Raw genomic sequence first — 26,488 nt, forward strand, 5'->3', positions numbered from 1 at the left:
AGTGCAGGTGTTCACGGACAACACTACCGCCATGTGGTACTGCAACAAACAGGGTGGGGTGGGGTCGTGGACCCTATGCCAGGAGGCTCTGCGCCTCTGGCAGTGGCTGGAACGTCAGGGCGTGACCCTGGTGGTTCAACACCTGTCAGGTTCTCTGAATGCCAGGGCAGACGAACTCAGCCGTCGGTGCATGATGGATCACGAATGGCGTCTGCACTCGGACGTGGCGCAAGGCCTCTTTCAGCAGTGGGGAGAGCCTTGGTTAGATCTATTCGCCACAGAAGAGAACGCGCAATGTCATCAGTTCTGCGCGTTGGAATTTCCAAGGCGGCACTCGCTCGGAGGCGCTTTTTGTCGCGAGTGGAGTTGCGGTCTATTGTACGCCTTTCCGCCTATACCACTTCTGCCCAGAGTGCTGAGGAAGATCAGACGCAACCGGGCCCAGGTTATCCTTGTGGCTCCGGACTGGGCACGAAGATACTGGTATCCCGAGCTACTCAGCATGTCAGTCGATCCCCAGTTTCGTCTGCCTCTTCGGGAGGACCTTCCGTCGCTGCAGCAGGGGACGGTCCTCCACCCGAACCTGTCCAGTCTCCACCTACAAGCTTGGAGATTGAGCGGCGGCAGTTGAGGCCATTTGACTTGCCTCCTGAAGTCTGTAATGTCATTCTGGCAGCCAGGCGTCCCTCCACAAAGTCGGTATACGCCTGCAGGTGGAACAGATTTGTGGCATGGTGCACAGCAAAGGCTGTGGATCCCCTTTCTGCCCCTCTTTCTGAGGTTCTCCTCTTCCTCCTTTCTCTTGCCCAGCAGGGCACTATCAAGGGCTACCTTTCTGCCCTTTCCGCCTTCTTAAGGCTACCTGATCAGCCTTCTTTGTTCAAGTCCCCTATTGTAAATAGGTATTTGAAGGGCATAATAATCCACATTTGTATAGCGCACAATCACCCGTTAGGGTCTCTAGGCGCTGGGGGCCGTCGGGAAGATTAGGCAAGCTATTGCCCAGAGTCGCATGGTGCTGGGCTAACCGGCCGCCGGAGCCGGGGATCGAACCGTGATCCCCAGACTCCAGTGTCAGTCGCCCTGGCCGCGGCGCCACACCTCTCCCCTGGCATCACACACATGTTCCCTCCTGTTCCTTTCGTGATGCCCCAGTGGGACTTGAACCTTGTTCTTACTTACCTCATGTGTGCTCCCTTTGAGCCACTCCATAACTGTCCTCTCAGTCTTCTTACTTTGAAGACTGCTTTCCTGGTTGCCATCACCTCTGCCAGGAGAGAGTGAGCTCCAGGCTCTTTCTTCCACACCTCCTTTCCTCTCTGTTCATCCGGACAAGGTTGTGTTGCGGACAAGACCTTCTTTCCTGCCCAAGGTTGTCACGGCCTTCCACATCGGGCAGTCCATTACTTTGCCCACCTTCTCTCCGCCTCCGCATCCCTCGAAAGAGGAAGAGAGGCTCCACCGTCTGGACCCAAAACGTGCGCTCTCTTACTATCTGGATCACACACGCCAGCTCTGGGTGGATGACCAACTCTTTGTTGGTTACATGGGCGCTAAGAAGGGAAAGGCGGTGCACAAGCGGACCATCTCCCGGTGGATCATCTTGTGTATCTAGGCATGTTACTCCTTGGCTAAGAAGGAGCCCCCTGCTGGATTGAGGGCTCATTCCACTCGGGCCATGGCGACTACCACTGCCCTGGGCCGGGGTGTGCCCTTGCAGGACATTTGCCAGGCAGCTACGTGGGCCTCGCTGCACATGTTTGCAAGACACTACTGCCTGGACAGCCAAGTCCGGAGGGATGGCTTCTTTTGCCGTTCCGTCCTCCAGGACTTTCTGGTGCGATTATTGGTTCGCAGACCCACCACGGGGTTGGTATTGCTGGGGTATCTATTCTAAGGTAAGGAATCGATCACTAATGTGTCTTTCAGATGCACAAGTTACTACTTGTGTAACGATATATCTGTAAGAGACATTAGTTAGTGATAGATTCCTTACCCACCCATCCTCCCCGTTCTGCGAACCAATATCTAGGGTTAAGGTCCTCCCCTTTCAGGGCCCTAGTTTCATGGCACCAGTGTCGGTTCTATCATGGCTCTGCGTATCTTGCGCGTAAAAGCTGTGTATCGGAACTGACGTCCGCGCACATGGTTGGCGTCTAAGTACTCCGACGTCATTCCGGCGCTAACGCCGACGACGGACGCGGAGACGCGGACGACGCCTGCCGGCGCACATGGGTATTGCTACGCAAAATTTTCCGGATCCAGTCTGACTCCTGGGGATATTCTAAGGTAAGGAATCTATCACTAACTAATGTCTCTTACAGATATATCGTTTTAAGGCAGAAACATGTTGACTGATATTAAAAGTTTTTGGAAATAACCAAACAATTAATTTTGGACTATTTTCCAACACCATTTTATCTATGTCCTAGTGATCAAATAATAAATAATTTTTGAAACACGTAAGACATTTTTATCTCAAACCACCACAAATTAGTTTCACTTCATGCCTAAACTCACAAAAAAAACCTGCTCCGCAGTAGACCTGGCGTCGCAGCACACTGGAGAGGCGCTCTGCCTCTTCAGTGGGGCCCGATGATGAAGCATGTCATCAACCAGGTTGGTGTGGGAGGGCTTTCTTAACTGACCTGAGTGAGGCCAGTGGCATTTTTCTTTGCTCCAAGTGTGGTTCTTTGTGTACCATAGAACACTCTTTTCTTGTTTGCTAAAACTTAACCGGGACTAAGAGTGGTTCCTCACTCTCCCTACCTCTCTTTTTGTTGTTGTGTATTGTATTTAGGGGACTTTTTAAGGGTCTCAAGGTCAGTAGCCAATGGGCTACTGACCTTGACTACACCCTTGGTGTGCTCATCCCATGTGGCTGTGTAGTCACAATCCCTAACCCTGATTGGAGGGTGCCAGCCATCTACATGAAGGCAGGCACTGTAGAGTTAGCTTCACCTCGCCTCCCCACCTGAGGGGTGGGGTTGGCAGAGGTGGGCACACCTTCTGGGCTGTCCTAAATTTTCCTGTCGGTCTTCCTGCCGAAAAGGAAGGGAGACAGGCAGGGGCCTGCTCCTGATGGCAGTGTAGGCTGGGAGTTGCATTTCATAAGCGGCACAGCCTCTGAACCTCCCCTGCCATATATGGCTCTTCCTGACTTGGGGAGGTGTGACCACCTCTGCTCAGTTAAGGCTTTGTTCCTGGGCTTTGGCACCCCAGAGGTCCAGAAACATGTCTGGTGGTGGCAGGCTGGTGTGTACCAGTCGGGGAACCCACCAGAGGCTGGTTGGTTTTTAGGGGGCTTATCTAATATGCCCTCCGAGTGCATTTTTCATTCAATCCCACACTTGCATCAGCGTGGGTTTAATGTGCTAAGAAGTTTGATACCAAACTTCCCAGTTTTCAGTAAAGCCTTTATGGTGCTGGGGAGTTTGTAATGACAAACTCCCAGCACCATTACTCTTAATGGCATTACTGCACTTACAATGTCTAAGAATTGATCTAGAATCTGTAGGGGTACAGGGCTTATGCACCTGTACCCTCACCACTGGTATAGTGCACCCAGCTAGAGGGGTCGCTGACCGCCCATGGCAGGGCAGTGGGTTGAAGGCATGGCACACAGGGATATGTACTATGTCGACTCTTCAGTTCTCCACCAAAACACGTAGCCTGAAATGGTTGGAGGGGGGGTGGGAGGGGGCCTCTAATGGTGGCACAGTAAGTGCTGCAGCCTTTACAGGCCTTCCCTGGCCACAGTTCCCTCAGTACCTTTTACAAGGGACTGACATGTGGCCAGAGAGTTGACAATTGGGGGTGCAAGGTACAGTTTTGGCAAAGAACACAGACCCTGGGAACCTGATTGGTACGGACCTAGGGCTCATCAAGTCAAAGTGCATCATTAGTCTGGCAAAAAGGGGGTGGGGGGGGGGGGGTTTACTGCAACAGACACCCAGCTTCCTACAATGATGGCTTCATGCATTAATTTAATGCCCAACATTCACCTACACATGTGACCATTCCAGGAATGGCTTTAAGCACAATGGTCACAGCGAGTTGGGAAGATCTATTTATTGTCACACAGAAAATACAGGAGGAAATATGATTGAACGAAGCAAACATATCTCAAGGGAGACTTGTCACACAACATCTCCAACAGTGACCATAACGACTGATGCCTCACAGGTGGGATGGGGAGCTCAGATGGAAAACCTAAAAGTAAGGGGACTGTGAACAGAGCAGGGTGCTCTACAGCAAATCAACATCCTGAAATTAAAGACAGTGTTCCTAGCCTTAAAAGCCTTACAGAAAGCTCTACGGAATGACAATTCTGATACAAACTGATAACACAACCACCATGTTTTTCATAAACCGGGGGGGAACGCAGTCAGTTGCACTTTTGACTCTTACTCATCAGCTGTGTACATGTGCAATCCCACAGGACATAAATCTAATAGCAATACACCTGCCAGGATTGGACAATGTAGAAGCGGACAGACTGAGCAGACACGCTTTGTCGTCCCACCAGTGGGAACTGAGTCAATCGGAACTCAACAAGATCTTTCACGAATGGGGAACTCTAGAAGTCGACCTCTTCGCAACACCCCACAATGCAAAATGCAGACGCTTCGCATCCAGGCAACCTTGCCAACAGTCCTTGGGGAATGCACTGTGGATAGACTGGTCAGATATTTGCTTACACTTTTCCCTGATACCACTACGCCACAAGGAGATCAACAAATGCAGGATCAGCCACTTGAAAATAATTCTCATTGCCCCACAATGGAGGAGACCGACTTGGATCTCCGAGATAATGGAGATATCTCAAGGATCAATTCACAATTTGACAAAGAGACAAGACTTACTAATGATGCAAAAGTTAAGAGTGCTTCACCCAGAACCGGTGAGCCTGAGCCTCGCAGCATGGCTCCTGAGGACCTCACATTTGGACACCTAACATTACTGGAAAGCACAATGGCAGTCCTATGGGAAGCAAGAAAGCCAACCACTAGGAAATGGTACACGGCAAAATGGAAAACATACTCTCTATGGTGCCTCAAAGAAGGTCTTTTCCAAAAGATCACAAGAGAGGACAGTGCTGAAGTACAAAATAAATCTACTACACAGTAAGCTAACCTACCCATCACTGAAAGTTCACTTAGCAGCAATTGTAGCATATACAGGAGGCCGCACAGGGAACAGCTTCACTTCACAAGTGGTCTAGAGGTTCCTAGAAGGTGGCAAGAGAATTACCCCCTCACCCCCCACAACCACACCCCAAAGAGGGTGTTTGCACCCAAATGGAATCTAAATGGTACTCACCTAATGAAAGCACCATTTGAGCTGCTACATAAGGCGACCCCACAAATGCTCACACTAAAGCCTTTTTTAGTAGCAATAATCTCACTATGTAGAGTTAGTGAGTTGCAAGCACTAACATTACAGGGACCATACGTCCACATTCATAATGACGGAATAGCCATGAGAATAGATCCGCACTTCATGCCAAAAGTGGTTTCACAATTCCACATAAATTAATCCATACAGATATCAAGTTTCTTCCAAAATCTGAAGACTCAGGCAGAAAGAGCATTGTACCCTTGACGCTAGAAGAGCAGTGGGATGTATTCCATTGAAAAGACAAAAGAATACAGAAAGGCAAAACAATTCTTTGTATCTTTTGCAAACAGTTTCCTTGGAAAACCAGTAAACAAAAACACAATCGCAAGATGGATAGCACAAACCATAAAATTGTGCCACAGACAAACAGGAGAGAAGCATTACAAAGAGCCCCACAGGCTCACTCGGCAAGAAAGGGGCAACTATTGCCTTTCTAGCCAACATTACACTTCAAGACACTAGCATGGCAGCATCATGGTCTTCAGTGCACACCTTCACGAAACACTACCGCGTGGACATCCAAATGAATAAAGAAGCACGATTAGGACAAAAGGTCTTGCAACATCTATTCACAAACCAACTCCTCTTCGACCCAGCCACCACAGAAAAAAAACGCTACAAAATCTGTGCACAGCATGTGAATCAAGACAAGATTCATACTGCAAAATGTATAGTTTCTTACCTGTCTGTGTAGTGTTGCAGCTTTAAGAATTTTCTGAATTCACTAGTGAACCCACCCTCAAAGATGTGCGAGAGTAGAGCAAAAAAGCAAAATAATCCGAAGATGGTGACCAAAGGTGGGAGCTTCCAGAGCAATCATGACTACATCACAAGGGGGTATCCAATAGTGGTACATAGAGGCCCACAAACAAAAAAAGAGGAAAGACAATTCTGACCCAACCACTAGAAGGCGGAATAATGCACAGCATGTGAATCCAGAAAATTCTTCAAGCTGCAAAACAACCGTTTTTCAAAGTGGAAATATTCTCCAAGAACCAAGAATTATGGTTTTTTGCTAACCTTCAATGCCATAGAGGCCCAGCCAGAAATCCTGCTTTCCCTTTGGAGCTTTTCTCTTGGAGCTGGAGTGTGCATTGGTTCCTTCTTAGAGGACACAGACTGCCTTGTGGTAAAATAATTATATCCTCATGCAGCTTGAAATTTCTACTGGAGCCTATTCCTTGTGCCTAAGCAGGGCTGAAGGACACTGAATGCCCAAGGATTAGCAGTTGCCAGATATTCTTCTGTTGGCTGGAACTGAATTGCACTGGCTCCCTGTCAACAAGAGGCTATCCTACAAGCACCTCACCCACGCACACAAGGCACTCCACAAGACCTGCCCAGCCTACCTCAACAGACGTCTCTCCTTCTACATCCCCAACCGCCAGCTACGCTCCGCCGACCTCACTCGCCACCGTCCCGCGCATCCGAAGAACAACCACTGGTGGGAGATCCTTCTCCCACCTCTCCACCAAGACATGGAACACCCTCCCACTGAGCCTACGACAGACCCAAGACCTGCTGACCTTCAGGAGGATACTCAAGACCTGGCTGTTCGATCAGTAGCGCCCCTCCCCAGCGCCTTGAGACCCTCGCGGGTATGTAGTACGCTTTACAAATGTTTGATTGCTTGATTGATTGGTGAGTCCCCTGCAATGGAACCTGAACTGGTGCTTAGGAAACTAGTCCTAACTCTTAACTAATGGACACTGCAAGTGTGCAAATAAATCTAAATGGTCACTTAAGTTAGGGTCTTGAAGGTCATAGATTTCTTTCAGCACCAAAAACAAATGCACAGCTGCCCTTACTTCCTGTTGCTGAGAACCACATCAAGCATGTGGTTTTGCTTACATTTTTTTCTTTTTGTCTACCGGGGACTCACTTTTCTTATAGTTTGTGCAATAGCTGTTGATCCATTGCCAATTTCCCTCCATTTTTGTGCTATATTTGTATCAATTTTTACCTTGGCCCCAACTTGTTTTCCTGTTTTAAATTCCTATTTTCTTATCTGCATTGCCGTTTTTCTATTGCCAACCACCCTTTTGGATGCATTTCTCTGAGGGAAGTGTTGCTGCTCAGACCGCTCCCATGTTTGTCAATCAACTGATGGAATGAGTTTCAGGTTCCTCTTATGGAGCTCAGATGATGTGGTCTTGGTTTTCAACACATCTTGCTGATAACACCCCATCTAACAGTGAGGAAAATGTAAAAGCAGACCAGTTAAAGAGTACTGTATTTAAGTGCAAGAATGAATTGCTAGCCATTGTGGGTCCCCAGAAATGATCTTCACCACAAATATAAGCTTGAAATACAGACCTGGTGCATCCAAGTTTCTGGATCCGTGCGACTAACCATGGTAGTTTCCGGATCTACTTGTCAGACCACAAGTGCTTTTTAGATTTCCTTCTGGGATGGCCGGCAGAATCCTCCCTCTCAGCTTTACATTGTGAACTTGACCACCTGGCCCCTGACTACCAATCTTCTTTTAGCCTATTACTAGACTGAAGAATCATTCAGAAGCAGACGGATTCTAGAGCGGTTCTCCTTTTTGTGCCAGTGAATGAAATTTTGAATTTGGAGCCTAGGAAAACATTGGTACACGGTATGAGGAAGAGATATCTATGCTATCTAAATTCGAAATTGCACCTTATGAAAAATCTGTTACTTTTTAGAATGCCAATCATTTATGGTGTTTGAACACTATAGGTGGGCCCCAGTGAGATCACATTTTCTGCTGTCTCTAACCCAGTTTCTTGCACCCATTTTTCTTTTTTAAATATAAGTTTAAAGAAGTCAGAACAAGTTATAAGGATCAAAGGCCTTTTTTTATTTTAAGTTAATAAAGGGCAAGTTTTTGTGCTTTTGCATAGGCTGTGTTTAAAAGATTTTAGGAATGGTTTTGCACATTAGTGTGCATATTTCAGTTAATTGAAGATGCTGTTGATTGAGAACTGAGATTGCAAGTAAGTAACTTGTTTAACAGGAGAAGCTGCTCTTGTTTTTCTCAACCTCCCATCCTGCCATCTTCGAGCATGAATTTCCTTTTATGCCAAATGTCTCCCTTCTTGAGTTCTGTGATTTCCTTTGCTATTTGAAAACTGCTGTTTAATTGATTGCTTCATTTTATTTTTTTCAGGCTCCGTGCACTGGCCAGTGGTGGTGGTGTTACATCACCCCCTCCTTCTCCTGCCATGCCAAAGTACAAGTTAGCAGAGTACCGTTATGGGAGAGAAGAAATGTTAGCACTTTATGTCAAAGACGATAAGGTAATCTTACACAGGCAGCTCTTAACCAGTCTTCACCATGCCCACATAATCATTCAGTGTACTCTCCTAGCATAGTATTGTGCAAGGTGCTTATACTGCCTAGAAGCGATCTTTTTCTTGTGCTCTGTTCCTTACCTCTAGTTTCTATGACAGTATACCATTTAAAGTAATCCATTATTTGCTGGGCCTTGAATCTGTTACAATTCTCCTAAATTGGCCGGAGTTCTACTTGCTGCTTCTGAATCAACTTTGTTTTTTATTTGTTCAGGTTAGTCAATTTTAAGCATTGTCCTTTCCTTTAAGAGATGTTTAGCAAAGTGCCTTTTTTGTTGGCAGGTTCCAGAGGAAATGGAAGATAAAGAGTTTGCTGTCATTCTTCAGGATGAGCCTCTTCAGCCTCTTGCTCTTGTCCCTTTAACAGAGGAAGAACAGGTAGGTTAATGGGGGTGTGGTGTTGGGTCGTGTTCGGTCCATAAGAGTTTTAAAACAAAGAAGGGTGCTGAAGTACAAGTTTTCAGAGTACCATTATGGACTTCTATTTAGACAAAATGTTAGCATTTTGTCAAAGATGTTGGACATGCATCACCAAATGAATCGGTATCCTGTCAAAATGCTCTCGTATACAGAGAACCAGCTCAGAAACCCTAATTAGCTGAACATAACGAAAGATGCTGATTGCGCATTATAGTATGAGTCCTGCTTTAAATCCAATTCCAGTCTATCGTGAAACAAAGTAGATTGGTCTGATACGCTCTGTGTGCTTCTTTAGTCGGCCATTCAGTGCCAACCCGGAGACCCTTCTTGGGCAGACAGAAGTACCAGGTGGTGCTGCAAAAAGGATTCTTGAGCTTTAACCCTGCCAGTATTTTGTGCGGTTTTTCAAAATTCAGTTTATAGTCCCTAAATAACAATTGCCACTGCATCTAATCCTGTTTTAATGGTGACTTCCATTCAACCTTCTCCTAAACACAGAAAAGGATTACCCCTTGCTCGTGGTGTAGGAAACTGGCTCTATATATACTACACCAAAATGAGGTATACTGTGTGTAGAGACAAAGTGACCCTAGATGTAGGCAGAGGTTAAGGTTAGCTAGAACCTTACTCTTATTTGTAGTAGAGTGGTCGAGCAGTAAGGCAGTATCAGAGGACAGTGTTAAGCATTTGATGTACACACTCAGTCAGCATATGAATTCACCCACTCAAGAACTGAACTCTAGGCCAATTGTTTTGTATAAAAAAAAATACTGTTTATTTTTAAAACCAAGCACGCCTGGCACAGGTAAGGACTAATTACTTTTCAGTAATAAGTTACTGGATATAGAACAGTTTGGAAATGCAATAGAAATTGTACTTTGTTTGATTTACAGGGGATGCATTAGGTTGCAGGACTTAGCAAATACTGTACGTTGAAATGAATAGGCTTTTTCAGTAAATTACAGGTGTTACTTTTTATTTTACTTTTCTAACTCCATGCTGGATACCTAGATTCAGCACTGTGCCATTTCCTGTAAACAGGTAAGTAATTTCGTTTTGGTTATTCACATGATTTTTAAAGAATATCTGTAGATTTCAAATCTGACGAAGAGGACAGTTATGAAGTGGCTCAAAGGGAGCGCGCATCAGATACGTTAGATCTGAGGCCACTGAGGCATCACGAAGGGAACAGGAGGGAACATGTGCGTGATGCCTTTCAAGAATCTAGTTACAACAGGGGACTTGAAGAGCGGCGGCAGTTGAGGCCATTTGACTTGCCTCCTGAAGTTTGCGATGTGATTCTGGCAGCCAGGCGTCCCTCCACAAAAACTGTATACGCCTGCAGGTGGAACAAATTTGTGGCATGGTGCACAGCAAAGGCCGTGGAGCCACTCTGCCTCCCTTTCAGAGGCTCTCCTCTTCCTTTTTTTCTTGCCCGGCAGTGCTCTGCTCAGGGCGCTCTCAAGGGCTGCCTCTCTGCCATTTCAGCCTTCTTAAGGCTTCCTGATCAGCCTTCTCTTTTCAAGTCCCCTGTTGTAAATAGATTCTTGAAAGGCATCACGCACATTTTCCCTCCTGTTCCCTTCGTGATGCCTCAGTGGCCTCAGATCTAACGTATCTGATGCGCGCTCCCTTTGAGCCACTTCATAACTGTCCTCTTCGTCTTCTGACTCTTAAGACTACATTCCTGGTTGCTATCAAATCTGCCAGGAGAGTGAGTGAGCTCCAGGCTCTATCTTCTAAACCTCCTTTCCTCTGTCATCCGGACAAGGTTGTTCAAAGGACTCGTCCTTCTTTCCTGCCCAAGGTGGTCACAGCCTTTCATATCGGGCAGTACATCACCTTGCCCACCTTCTATCCGCCTCCGCATCCCTCGAAAGAGGAAGAGAGGCTCCACCGTCTGGACCCAAAATGTGCGCTCTCATTCTATCTGGACCAAACACGCCAGTTCCGGGTGGATGACCAGGTCTTTGATGGTTACGTGGGCGCAAAGAAGGGACGGGCGGTGCACAAGCGGACCATCTCTCGGTGGGTCGTCTTGTGCATCAAGGTTTGCTACTCCTTGGCGAAAAAGGAGCCTCCTGTTGTGCTGCGCCCCTATTCCACACGGGCCATGGCGGCTACTACTGCCCTGGGTCGGGGACTCCCCTTGCAGGACATCTGCCAGGCAGCTACGTGGGCCTTGTTGCACAAGTTTGCCAAGCACTACTGCCTGGACAGCCAAGTCCGAGAGATGGCTTTTTCGGCCGTTCCGTTCTCCAGGACTTTCTGGTGTGATCTTGGCTCGCAGACCCACCACCGGGGTTGGTATTGCTGGGGTATCTATTCTAAGGTAAGGAATCTAACACTAACCGGTTTCTTCCAGATGCACGTTACTTACCTTTGGTAACGATATATCTGGAAGAAACAGTAGTTAGTGTTAGATTCCTTACCGCCCCACTCATCCTCCCCGTTCTGCGAACCGATATCTAGGGTTAAGGTATTTCCCTTTGAGGGCCCTAGTTTCATGGTGTCAATGTCTGTTTCTATCATGGCTCTTCGTTTCTGGCGCGTAAAGCTATGTACAGTACTGACGTCCGCGCACGAGGGCGGCGTCTAAGTACTCCGATGTCATCCCGGCGATCACTCCGCCACTGACAGTTGCGGAGCCGTAGACGACGCCTAGCGACGCGCAGGGATACTGCTGACGATAACTTTACGGATCCAGTCTGACGCCTGGGGATATTCTAAGGTAAGGAATCTAACACGATATATCAGACCGTTACCGAAGGTAAGTAACTTGTGCTTCAGTTCTTGACTGTGTGAAACCTTTTGCTGACTAGTGTGTACAACAAATGCTTTAAACTGTCCTCTGGTACTGCCTTAATGCTCGACCAAGCTACCACTTTAGAGAGTAAGATCATATCTGACTTTAACCTCTGGAGACTGGGAACTCTATACACACTGTACCTTACTTTGGTCCAGTATATATAGAGCCACTTTCTTACACTGGTGGATCAGTGGTGGGATACAAACTTGCATTTGTTGGACTACTTGGTTACCATCTGATCACACGGCAGAACTCATAAATTGCCTTTAGAATTCTGAAATTGTTTTTTCCAAAATACTAACTCTTGTCAGGGCCTTGCTTAAGTCACTTTAGAATTTTAGAAAAATAAAAATCACTATAGTCGAGGGTTAGAACTGTCAGGTTAGAATGTCTCAACAGAACCCAGCTATTAGTGAAGATGACACCATGGACCTGGTTGAGGAGCTCAACCTCACACCTTACTTACACTTGTCTTTCAAGGAATTGAGGTCCTTATACAAAATTAAAAATGACAATGGGCCTGCATCCAACCAAACAAGGGCTCCAGGAGCTCCTGGCTGAGTATGCTAAAGGCCACCCCTCTGAACATGATGACCAGTCAGAAGGGGGAGAGGTGTCAGAGGAGGAGGAACACCCCCCCCCCTCTCCCCACCCTCTCCCCCAGGCATCTCTAGGGAAGAGAGGGCCCCCATACCTTTTACTCCAAGAATCAATCTCTGGGATCCTAGGCCTCACACAGGTGGTGCAGGTCCCAAACAGGTGGGGCAGGTCCCAAAGAAAACATTGGCAATATCCCCAGTGAAGAGGACAACTTTCTTGCAAAGCTGGCCAAAATAGTAGCCCTAGAATCCAGACTCCTAGCTCTAGAGAAAGAAAGGAGATGCGTTAAGCACCCATCAATGGTGGCAGCAATAATCCCAATAAGGATAGAGAAGAGACTTCTGATCCTAAAATCCCCAAAGGGATTGTCCCTAAATTTGAGGAAGGTGACGACCTCACCAAGTCGTTCACAGCCTTGAGGGCTCGTGTAATGAGAGTAAAGAAACCTCTTTTGGGGGCACTCCTGTGGGAACTGTTCTGTGGTAACTGCAGAGACAGACTCCTGACCCTCTCTGGGCCAGATGCAGGGTCCTATGAACTCATGAAGACTCTTTGAGGGATTTGGACTCACTACTGAGGAGTACAGAATTAGATTCAGGGTGGCTCACAAAACCCAGACCCAGTCCTGGATTGATTTCATAGACTACTCAGTAAAGACACTGGATGGTTGGTTAGCTGATCATAATGTGCATGATTTCACTGGACTTTACAATCTGTTCATGAAGGAACATATAGTTCAAGGCATATGAGCTGCAGATTGTACATTTAGCAATAGATCGCCACCTGGTATTGGGCTCGGATGATTGCAGGTTGTTGTTGACTTCTTGGAAGAAGTCTTTGTAGTCACGAGATAGGTGACTCCTCCCTTGGACAATACTGCGCATGGTCATCGACTCCATCCTCAGATTGTTTTTTTCCGCCACTGGGTTCGGATGAAGGTTTTCCGCTCCGGCTAGAAAACACTTTTCTGCATTTTCGAAGCGTGAAACTTTAAATAAACTTCTTCGACATCGAACAGACTTTCGACATCACCAGCTACATCCCGGTGCGTCGACACGGGCCGTTGGGCGTATCTGCGCCGTACGGCCTATGCCTCATGGACAGACCTCCATTCAAAAGATGCCCGGTATGTCAAGCAAAATTCCCTCATAGCGACCATCGCGAGGTTTGCAACCTCTGTCTCTCGCCAGAACACGACGAGTCGACCTGCACAGCCTGAGCCTCCTTCCGATCGAAAAAGACCATTTGGGATCGGAGGGCCCGTCGGCACGAGATGAGATCAGCACCGGAGGCCATCTTTGAGGAGGAGATAGTCGAAGAAGAAGTCTCCGCGGATGAAGATCCGATCGAAGATATCTCCGAGGACGAAGCTCCACTCATCGCCGAGGAAGACTCGCCTGATCTCCAGATCATATCGGGGGCAGAGGACTCAGACGATTCGATTCCATCTCGACAACCCTGAGTACCTCTGCCCCTGCACGACACACACTACCCAAAACAAAGGCAACAGTCAGCACTCCGCCCATGGGGCCAAGTCGAGAATGAAATGTACCCTCCGACGCCCCGCCTTCGGGCTCGGCTCCGAGGAAACAGACTATGCCTTCGGGTGCCTCGGCACCGAAAAAACCACATGTGCCAATTCCACCTCTTTCATTGGCACCGAAACATCCTTCGACACCGAAGGACTCGTCGACACCGAAGCCAAAACGCACTTCGGTGCCCAGAGACAAAGACCCTTCGGCACCAAAAGACACATCGGTGCCGAAGCCAAAGACAGTACCGGACCCGAAAGCTTCCACTCCGAAACCTTCCGGTTCCAAAAACAAAGAAGGGAAGCCAGATTCAGGCGCCGCAGGCCCAGCAAAACCTGTCTCCACCCCGAAACCGCCAATATCGGTACCAAAGACTCCAGATAAACCTAAGCCACCTTCGGCACCGAAAAAATTGCCACAGGACTCAATCACTCCTCCTAAGGCAAAGAACACTAAGCAGCCTCTATCGGCACCGAAAAAAACGACGCCCAAGAAGATTATACAGGAGGAAGATCTGTTTAGACCAGATCCTAGACAGAAAAAAGTCCATATTAGCCCAAAAACTGGACATGTGAAAGCAATTCCTTACAAAGAGGCCAGCAGACACACCAGTTACACCTGTGGTTCCTGCCAAAAAGGATTGTTCAACTTCTCCAATGCACCCTTCCTCTCCTTCACCTTCTTCCTCTCCTAGTAATCCATATACTGAACCTATAACTTCTCCTATCCAATCTCCTGCATCACCAAACTGACGAGGAGTATGATTTGGGTGGGGGGATGATGAACCAGAGTCACATACATACCCTTTAGATGAGGATATCAACCCAGAATATCCCAAGGAAGACGATGCATATAATTTTGCACCAAACAATGCACCAGACATCCCTGATCCTCAGTACTACCCAACTCAACCCTCCCCTCCAGAGGATGGTATTGGGTTTAATCATTTACTAAACAGAGCTGCAATTTACCATGGGGTTTCTATGCACTCTGATGCCATTGAGGAGGACTTCTTATTAGACACTTTTGAACAGTCACAAAGGTCTACTCAAATATTACCCATGATCAAAGGAGTCATTAAACATGCTCCTGACATTTTTAAAGATCCAGTAAGGTGTAGTGTTAAATCCCAGAATAGAGAAAAAGTACAGACCAGCACCAGCTGATCCAGTATACATTAAGGGACATCTGCCATTAGACTCTTTGGTAGTGTCAAATGCACGTAAGAGCCAATTCTCCAACTTCTGGTGACACACCTCCGCCTGACAAAGAATCCAAGATTATTGATGTCAGGGAAAAGAATTGCTACACAAGCAACAAACATATGGCGCATAGCAAACACACAAGCCTTACTCTCACGCTACAACAGGGCACATCACGACCAACTAGAAAAGTTAATGGAACACTTACCAGATCAATACAAAGATCAGGCAGCAGAGCTCCTACAAGAAGGCAAATTAATATCTAATGCCTCAATTAAAGCGCACTAGATGTAGCGGACACAGCATCCAGAGCAGTTAACACTAGTGTTATCCTCAGACGTCATGCATAGTTATGCATTTCCGGTTTCAAACCAGAGGTACAAACTACCATCCTCAACCAGCCCTTCAATCAGAACCAGTTGTTCGGGCCAGAAGTCGATAACACACTAGAGAAGATGAAGGACACAGACACTGCTAAGGCTATGGGTGCATTACAATCCACCCAGACTAGAAGTTCTTTTCGTCGCTCCTCTTATAGAGGAGGCTCCAAGCAAACCGGCTCAGATAACACCATCTTTTAAAACGCATACACACACCCCCTCTAATAAAGGCTTCTTTAGAGGAGGGTACAGAGGCAACAACAATAAGGGAAGAGGTAGAGGTAACAACAACCGCTCCTCTTCCACTCCCAAACAGTGACTTCCCTCTGCCTCCCCTACAGCATTCCACTCCTGTGGGGGGCAGACTATCACAGTTCCTACCTGTCTGGAATTCCATCACAACAGACAGGTGGGTAAGACAAATTATCCAACATGGTTACTGCCTAGAACTCACCGCAACCCCCCCCCCCCCCAAACATACCACCCAGGCAGCGTCCAATGTCCACAGAACACATAACTCTGCTTCAACAGGAAGTTCTAGCACTTCTACAAAAAGATGCTATTCAAGTGGTCCCCTTACAGGAACAAGGAACAGGAGTCTACTCCCTGTATTTCCTAATACCCAAAAAGGACGGGACATTAAGACCGATTCTCGACCTCAGGCCCCTAAACTACATTCAATCGGATCATTTTCACATGATCACTTTACAACAAGTACTCCCATTACTAGAACAGGGAGACTTTCTTACAACACTAGACCTAAAGGAAGCCTATTTTCATGTTCCTATACATCCTGCACACAGGAAGTATCTAAGATTTGTCATACAAGGACAACACTATCAGTTCAAAGTCCTTCTATTCGGGGTCACGACAGCACCACGAGTGTTTACAAAGTGCTTAGCAGTAGTAGCAGCACATCTCAGAAGACAACAGATACATGTCTTCCCTTACCTCGACGACTGGCTCATAAAAGCAAGATCGTTCAACCAGTGTGTACAAAACAAACAATACAAACATTACACGACTTAGGGTTTACAATAAACTACACCAAGTCGCACCTAGAGCCTTCGCACGTTCACCAATATCTAGGAGCTACCATACACATCGGCAGCTCTAGCATATCCCAGTCAAGCCAGGATTCAAAGCATTCAGAGCTTAGTCTGCCTTTGTCAATGCCAGCACTCTCTTCAAGCCAGAGTGTTCATGAAACTAATAGGCATGATGGTGTCTTGCATCTTCATAGTTCCTCACGCAAGCCTGCAAATGCGCCCACTACAGGAATGTCTAGCACAACAGTGGAATCAGGCTCAAGGTCAGCTCACAGACCTGGTGTTGGTGGACAGCTGTACATATCGCTCTCTGCAATGGTGGAACACCAAAAACTTGACAGAGGGACGCCCGTTCCTAGACCCTGTTCCACAAAGAGTGCTCACATTAGATGCATCCCTCACAGGATGGGGAGCCCATCTTCTGCACTATACCACTCAAGGCCAATGGAACAGCCAACAAAAACTGTTGCACATCAATCATTTAGAGTTGCTAGCGATTTTCCTAGCACTCAAGACTTTTCAAGTACAAAACAAAGCTGTTCTAATCCGGACGGGCAATATGACAGCTATGTATTATATGCAAAAACAGGGGGGGACACACTCTCTGCAACTGTCCCAGCTTGCACAGAACATTTGGAGATGGGCCACTTCTCAAAACATACACCTGACTGTAGAACACCTCCCAGGAATTCACAATCAGATAGCAGATCTGTTAAGTCGTCAGTCACAAATGGGAATTGCACCCACAGGTTCTCCAACCATTTTTCCAAAGGTGGGGGCAGCCACAAATAGATCTATTTGCCACCCACGAAAACGCAAAATTCCCAACCTTCGCTGCCAGGTTTCCACACCCACGGTCGAAGGGGACTGCAATATGGATGAACTGGTCAGGCAGATTTGCGTACGCTTTTCCGCCTCTCCCACTCATTCCACTAGTAGTACGCAAGCTCAGACAACCGTCTCTCAAATTAATACTAGTGGCCCCCACATGGGCACGACAGCCATGGTTCACCACGCTACTAGATCTCTCACTGGTTCCACATCAGAAATTACAGCTCACGCCATCCCTGTTAACACAGAACCATGGAGAAATAAGGCACCCAGAACCAAACCAACTAAATTTGGCGACTGGCTCCTGAGGTCTTAGAGTTTGGCTACTTAAACTTACCGGAAAAAAACAACGAATAACTGTGGGTCAAAAGCAACATATAACTGTGTGTGTGGCTGACTGAGGGTCTGTTTTGAGAGTGCCAAAATGAAAACAGACTAAAGGACAATCACCCCTTGTGAAAATGTGTCCATCAGTTACGTGTTCTGTACCGCCCAGTACATCATTTGGTCTACTCCACAGTAGGTAGTCCTTTGTAAGTCTCCTAAGGTAGTAATCGGAGACATTTGTTAAACACGGATGTCTGGTGATTGTTAATTCGGTCGTAACTGAGAGCAGTGCATTAGTGATAAATGAAAAATGAATGTGTTAAGTAAAATTGGATGGTGCAAGCAATGTAATTTTATTCTGGAGACATGCACCTCCAACGCTAAAATCAATCAAGTGCAAAAAAGTCAGATGGTTCAAACAAATAACTACTGACTGGGTAATCTGGTCGACATGTTTCTGCGGACTATTAAAGGCCACACATTGTACCTGCCGCTTCCTCAGGACCCATTAACTTAATTGCTACTGCTTAAACGTGATATACAAAAAAGGGAGAACATACATGAACAGAAATGCTAAATGTCACCTGTTCACCTTTCCCTGAAAAAGTCAGAGGACCCCAATGTACAGACGCCACAATACACACACATAGACAAGAAAAAGATAGGATAACACACCTTCATTAGTATGGGCTACCACATTGCCTTAATATTGCGCCTAACAATTGCTGAGCTGTTTGCCAGGTGAGGTGAGGCATTTTCTCCTTACAGATTAAGGTGAGGCCATGACTATTCTATAGATGGGAGACATTGAATGGTTATTATACCGATATGTGGCGGCTGTACATTGGGGTCCTCTGACTTTTTCCAGGAGGTGCACGATTTTGGGGCTTGGGGTTGAGAATCATGTATTTCGTTTTTTGTGGGTTAATTTCAAGTCCCCGCTCTAAACAGAACTGCATGAACCTGTCTAGAACACGTTGAATGCCCATAGGGGATTTAGACAGCAGCAGGGTGTCGTCTGCAAACATAATTGCAGGCACCCTGCTGCCAGTCAATTTCGGGGCATCAGTGTTGGGAATCCTGGTCAGGTGGGCAATTACCCCGTTCACAAAGAGGCAAAACAGGGTCGGTGCGAGCACACAACCCTGCCTTACCCCTTTGCGAACGGGGAATCTTTCAGTTAAGTTGCCACCTTTGGCACACCTAATGCGGGCATAGTTGTTGTGATGTAATCTCATCAGGATTGCCAGGATGTCTCCAGGGACATTCAACTCCTCCATAACTTTCCATAGTTTCGCCCTAGGAACCAAATCGAAGGCGGCACGCAAGTCTACGAAGACAGTATACAAGGTGCCGCCCTCAATTACTGCTGTCCTCCAGTATAAGAGGTTCAGCCTAAAAATTTGGTCTATTGTGGAGACCCACTGTCTAAATCCCGCCTGGTAAGGAGTCAAGATACCCGTCTCCTCTATCCTATCCTGTAACCGGTCCAAAATCAGTCTTCCAAAAAGCTTTTGGAATATATCAATAAGACTGATTGGACGATAATTGGCTGGGAGCAGAGGGGACCCCTTTTTATAAATTGGAACCACCTCTGCTCCCAACCAACTGTCCGGGACCTCCGTTCCCCCCAGAATGGCATTGAATATCAATGTAAGATATGGGGCCCATATCCCTGGTTCCTGCTTGAACAGGTCCCCAGGTACACCATTGAGACCAGGCGCTTTCCCAGCGGACAAACTAGCTATGGCCACCCTCACCTCTTTTTCAGTGAAGGGGTCACCAATTGAATCTGGGGCAGCCATACTGTTAGTTAAATTGGGAGACCCTTCCTCTACTGAGTACAGCGCCTGAAAGTGACTCTGCCATAGACTGGGTGCTATGTTAGGCTCGATTGCTGAGGATAGGTCCTCTGTACCATTAGAGACTATACGCCAAAATTTGCGCGAGTCTTTAATGGTTAGGGATCTTGAGAGGTTTTCCCAGTATTTTTGATCCCATTCAGCCCTCGCATTCGCCAGGAGCTTTCTATAGGACCTTCTCCTGGCTTGAATTTCTTCCCTGCTTTTACGCCCCTTTATTGCAAGTATCATTCCCTGCAAGTAACATTATACCAGGTCGTCTTAGCTAACGGTGCTTCTCTTTTCCCTGCCTTTGAGAACAAATCTAGCTCTAGCGTACTATTTAGATCTGCATGTATCTGGGCGAGCTTTTCTCTATTTGGCTCTCCTTCCACATCCTTCCCTATCTGAAAAGCCCTCTCCAATAGCGGGATAATCCTTGAATATAATTTAGGTATTTTGTCTCCACTAGTTGCCAGTTTCTCCCACCTGACTTTTCTCCGATTATTTTCTAGTAGGAGTCCTGACTTATCTTTATCAATACCAAGCGTTGTAACCTCATTCCCCGGTAAAGAGTAGGATAGTTCCAAGAGGTAATACCACAAATACAACAAGGGGACTTCATGGCTACTATAGATTTAAAGGACGCATACTTACACATCCCCATCAACCACAAACATAAGCGTCTACTAGATCAACCAAAGCCACTACCAGTTCACCTTACTGGCCTTCGGCCTAAAATCCAGAACAATGGTGTTTACAAAATGCCTAGCAGCTGTCGCCGCACACCTACGAAGGCAAGGAATACACGTATACCCCTATGTCTGACTGGCTCGTAAAGGCAAGTTCGTACAGCCAATGCAAACTACACATCCAGCAGGTCATACTAACATTGACAAGCCTTGAGGTTCTCGATCCATTGGGAGAAATCGTCAACCGAACCAGAACAAATCAAGATATTCTTAGGGGCAGAGGTAGACACCATGCAGGCTTAAGTGTTTCCCAGCAGGATGAGACCATTGGTGATACTGAAGGAAACGCGTCATTACCTCAAGGGGCAAGTTCTGATAGTGAGGACGGTGAACAAGCTGATGGGAATGATGGCGTCCTGCATTCACCTACTCCAAAATATTCGACTACACATGAGGCCATTCCATGAATGGATGCAGCAGCAATGGTCACAGGCAACTGGGAGTTTGGAAGATCTAGTGGTTGTCACACACGCAGTGCATCAGGAAATAGAGTGGTGGAACAAGGAAAACATATCACAGGGGAAACCATTCTCACAAGCAACTCCAACAGTGACCATTACGACGGACTCCTCCCAGCTGGTGTGGGGCGCGCATATGAACAAGCTCAAGGTGAGGGGACTATGGTCGCAACAGGATGTGGTCAAGCACATCAATTACCTGGAACTAAAAACAGTGTTCCTAGCCTTAAAAGCATTTCAGAAGGATCTGTACGGAAACAGGGTGTTGATCCAGGCAGACAACACTACGACCGTATTCTACATCAACAAGCAAGGTGTAACGCAATCAGTAGCGCGATCTAGGCTAGCACAAGCGATATGGACATGGGCCATTCCACTAAGGATAGACCTACTAGCAATACATCTCCCAGGGAAGGCCAACTTGGAAGCATACTCAGCAGGCAGACGTCAGCATCCCACGAATGGGAGATCAACCAACAAGAAATACAAAAAGTATTCCGGAAGTGGAGGACACCGCAAATAGACTTATTTGCAACACACCAATATGCCAACACTTCGCATCCAGGCTACCAGAACATCAGTCACAAGGGAATGCGCTATGGATAAGTTGGTCAAAGGCATTTGCATACGCTTTTCCCCCATACCACTGATACACCGGGTACTCTGCAAATGCAGGATCAGCAACATGTCGCTAATACTAATAGCACCTCAGTGGGCGAAACAGTCCTGGTTCTCACAAATACTGGAAATGGCGCAAGCACCAGCACACAGATTCCCAAGAAGAGACCTGTTAACAATGCAGAATGGAAGGGTGCTACACCCAGAGCCAAAGAGCCTCTGCCTATCTGCATGGCTCCTGAAGACCTAGAATTTGCTCATCTCAAACTACCGGCAAGCACAATGGCAGTGCTCAGGGAGGCGAGAAGACCTACCACAAGAAAGTGCTACTTAGCAAAGTGGAAATGATTCTTAGAATGGTGCATTAAGGAGAAACTGCAAAGGAGAATCACAAGGAAATCAACAGTACTAAAATACTTAACGCATCTAATACAAAGTAAATTAAGCTGCACATCCCTAAGGGTGCACTTAGCGGCGGCAGTAGCTTACACAAGAGGGGAAACGGAAAAGTTATTTTACCTCCCAAGCAGTAAAAAGATTTCTAGAAGGAGCTAAGAGAATCGCACCTCCAAACAGAATGCCGGCACCAACATGGAACCTCAACGTAGTGCTAACTCAATTGAAGGCACCATTTGAGCCTATTCACAAAGCTACACAGCACATGCTCACGCTAAAAACAGTCTTCTTAGTGTATATCAGATCACTACGAAGAGTAAGTAAATTGCAAGCGCTAACACTTCAAGAGCCCACCTGCAAATACACAGTGATAGGATTGTAATGAGAACAGAACCACACTGCATGCCAAAGGTGGTGTCACGGTTCCACATCAATCCAAATACCTATTTTTTTCCAAAAACCAGCCACTAGCACAGAAAGGGCGCTACACTCAAAGGTGTTCAGAAAGACGAAGCAGTTCTTTGTTTCCTTTGCCAGCAGTTTTTTAGGACTACCAGTTACCAAAAATACCATTGCAGGGTGGATTGCATAAACCATACAACTCTGCCACAAAGAAACAGGGCAACTGTTACAAGGAGCAGCTCATACTTGCTCAACAAGGAAGAAAGGAGCTAAAATTGCGTTTCGAGCTAACACACCAATTCAAGACATTTGCCTGGCTGCAACATGGTTTTCAGTGCACACTTTCACTAAGGACTAATGTGTAGATATCCAAATGAACAAGGAAGTGCAAGTGGGACAGAAGGTCTCCACACCTATTCAGTAACCAGAGCTCATCTTCCACCCAACCACCACAATAAGGACAAACCGCTACAAAGTCTATGCACAGCGTAGTGAATCCAGAAAGATTCACGCTGCAAAACGTATAGTTTCTTACCTGTCGATGTAGTTTTGCAGCTTGAAGACTTTCTGGATTCACTATTGAACCCAACCTCCTCCGCCAGAAAGCTGAGACCGGAGGAAAGGGATTAAAACTGTAGAAAGACTTTGCACGATTAAAGGAGAAACAAAAGTAATACAAGACAAGAAAAAAGAATCCGAAGATGGTGACCAAGGGTGGGAGCTTCCGGAGGAAGTGCGTTGACGTCACGGACACCAAATAGTGGTATGTCGACGCCCACCGGGTGTAGGAGAGTGGGGTCTGCAATCCTATGGTCACCCCAGATTTTTGCTTTTTGCTTCACTGGTTTACGACTTTCCCTGGCTGTGGGCCTGCTAATCAGACCCACAGCCTAGCTGTTCTCTCTCTAAATTGACATCCATGTACTTTAGGTGCATTTACCAATTGGTACTGGGCCACCTTATCAGTCCCTGTAACAGTGTACCCTGGGTATCCAGGGCATAGGTGTACCCAGGGCCTACCAGGGGCTGAAGCATGTATTATGCCACCCCTGGCTGGCCATCTAAATCTGACACAACTGGCTGCATGACAGCTGGGGCAAGGTGGTGTAAACACCCTTTGCTGTAGATATAGTATACCTATATCTAACCCTAAAATGGACACATATATTCCTATCAGTCACTCCTATGGAAGGCCTTATCAATCCTGAAGGCAGAGTGCTTGAAATTATGTGAGATTGTGCTCTGGCATGAGCTGAGCCCGTTTGCAGCTTGCGGATCCAAGTCCTAATAGCTGTTCCATGATAACGCTATACCATATACTCTTAAGTGCATTATCAACCTCGCGGTTAAAATGCTAACTCTGGTATAACATTATCAAAACATGTCGAGTAAGGTGTCATACGATTTGGAATACTACCCGCTCGCCAATTCTGGCGACGGGGGTAGCATTCCACCCTTCTCGAGGGACACGACATGTATGTAACTGTGAACCCCGGTTAAAGTTAACTCGAGCCTCAGCATCACAAAATGGATGCTGCCACCACAGACACAAGTCTGACCTCCTGCTGCTGGGAGTCCTTCCAGCGAGGATGGCTTGGACAAAGGGTTTCCTGCCTTGGGAGGTGCTAGCACCACCCCAGACAGGATTTTGTGTATTGAGGTAGGGAGGCCTGAAAGGAATGAGACATGCCTGGGGCACACAAGGTGCCCTGTGCATACACCGGTTCAAACCAGTTGCTGGGGCATCCCTGCCCCAGCCCTGGCGGGACACCGGACAAAGGATAGGGGGTGTAACCACCCCCTTCCTGGTCCCACCCAGGGGAGGGACCTAGTCAGTAGTGCAGCCCCCTTTAGGAGAATAAAGGTAGGAGCTGGTCCCATTCCAAATTAGATTATCCTGAACTATTCATCAAGAAGAAACTCTGGCCTGCGACGTTCTGCTCCACAGAAGACTGAAAAATCTCCCTTGTGGACAAGGAGTGTCCACCCTGCAACTGCAGGCACCATCAAGCGTCCAGCAGCTTCCCTTTGTCGTCTTCCCTCGAGGATCCAGACTTCAGAGCCTGACGAGACCCGGATTCCCAGACCTCTCCGACCTCAACCTACATCTGCAGCACAGCTGAGATCCGTGGGTGCGACGAGACACGTGGGACCGGCCATCTTGGAAGAAACTGCACTTCGCTTCCAGCACGACTCCCGAGGTAAACTCGACCAAGTGCTTTGGGGATTGAGAAGCCCCAGCCCCGAGCAGCCCCTGCACCGAAGATCAGCCCTCCTGCATCCACGAGATCTGCGTGAGGCCCTTCTGCTTTGTTGCTGCTCGATGCGTTGTCTGGTCACTTGCCGGCTGGCTAGTGGCCTCCTAGACGACGAACCTTTGAATCTTCACTGCTGGTCTGGTTGCTCCAGACTGGCCCTTGCTCCCTTCCAAAAGAGGGGCACCCCGGACTCTCCTAGTCCGCACCAGACGCCTTTTCCCTTCACCGCGTGGGTTGCCTTTGCCAAGGCCTGTTGAGTCCAACCCCGGATCCGACACCGCCGACAGCGAGAGCCTGCGTGGGACAGCTCGTGCCTCCATCCTGGTCGTCAAAGACGCCTCCTGGTCCACGTGGCTGCAGAGTCAAGCGTTCACCTGATCGCGACGACGACATCTGATTTCGTCCTGATTCCACTCCAGTCACTGGCTAGTGACTGTGAACATTGTCCCCTCTGCTTTCAGGTCTCCTTCAACAATCCACCCTTGGATTGCACCGGACATCTTCCTTCTGGTCGCCTGCAGCATCTTTTCTTTCAGGCTCCATTGACTTCAACGCGAGAACCCGACGCACTTTGACACCTATGCGCCCGTGGGTGAGGTAACGAGAGCATTTCGGTGCTCAAGGGTAGTTTAACTGTCCTAGTGTCCAGTTCCACAGTCGTTTTAGTCATACCTAGTCAGGATTGTCCGTACTCACCTTTAACTTGAACTGTACTGTCCATAGACGATGTTACGCATCTCGAGATGTGAGTTCACACTCTGCACACGCGTTCCGTGGGCCTCCTATTACCTACCTGAAGTTAGTATAGCGTGGTCCCATCGATCCTACAGCCTCTGGACAGCTCCATTCCTATTATCGACTTTCACATTCCACTTACTTAGTATATGGTTTGTCGTGCCCCTAGGGCACCATTGTAATTTTGTGCAACTTGTAGTATTTTTCGTAAGAGATTGTCATGTGCTTAGCCCTCTGACCTCATAAAGAGTTCAGAGGTGTTGTAATTAATAAATAGACTGTTTATTTTCATAACAACCTGTGTGGTGTCTTTTCATCTGGTATTCAAGGGGTTATATTGTGGTAAAACAGCTGGCTTCACATGCCAAAAGAGTTTAGCCTAAGACTGCTTTGTCCATGCTACCATTAGGATAGCTGGTCTATAAGGTTGACTTACAACCAATCACCATAAGGGTTGTTTGAACTGATACAAGGTGATCACTAGAACTAGTGAGCATCATATATCAGGCCAACTTCTTACACCGGGGCCACGAGGAAAAAAGAGGAAATAGTATCTTTCAGGACCCAACCACTAGTTGGCGGAATAATGCACAGCATAGTGAATCAGTCTTCAAGCTGCAAAACTACACCGACAGCTAAGACTTTACGTTATCTTGAGCATCTTGTATGTCCCCTTTATATTATCGTTTTCTCTAGACTCTGAGCTGTCGAGCCAAAAGGGCCCCAAACCTGTTTCCCTGTTCGTAAGAGGTTCTCCTCAAGAGTCACTTCTGCTCAATTGGTGTAAATTGCATGCATTTTGCCCTTCACTGCAGTCCATTTACTCTGCAGGGCTTTCTTGGCTTCCTTTTTATAAGCCTGCTCTAATTCTGAGTTTTTCTTCAAATGCCAACCGCTCCTTATCCCTCTGTTCAGTGTGGAGTTTAATTCAATATATTTACCCCGTATCACTGCTTTAAAAGCGTCAGAATTGTTTGACGGGTCTGTTTCTTATGGGAGATTTATCTTGAAGTATTCTTTAATTGCTGAGCCCAACTCGTCCCTTAATCTGTCTCTTGTGAGATCTATTGGAAAGAACCATATTAAGGTGGCAGGGGAATGTGTTGTCCACTCAAGGCATAGTATTGCTATTTTGATGTTCCAGGGACCTACATCTCA

General features: G+C 47.1%; 1 protein-coding gene across 1 annotated transcript in view; it reads left to right on the forward strand.

The window, feature by feature from the left end:
- GIGYF1 (GRB10 interacting GYF protein 1) overlaps window positions 1–26,488 on the forward strand; it is a 1,662,840-nt gene that overhangs the window by 274,076 nt on the left and 1,362,276 nt on the right. Inside the window, exons 5-6 of the mRNA XM_078668650.1 lie at window positions 8,537–8,666; window positions 9,003–9,098. Coding sequence (XP_078524776.1) covers window positions 8,537–8,666; window positions 9,003–9,098 — 226 coding nt within the window. The remainder of the gene's footprint in view (window positions 1–8,536; window positions 8,667–9,002; window positions 9,099–26,488) is intronic.

This window comes from Lissotriton helveticus, chromosome 12 (assembly GCF_964261635.1).
Source record: "Lissotriton helveticus chromosome 12, aLisHel1.1, whole genome shotgun sequence".
Lineage (NCBI taxonomy): Eukaryota > Metazoa > Chordata > Amphibia > Caudata > Salamandridae > Lissotriton > Lissotriton helveticus.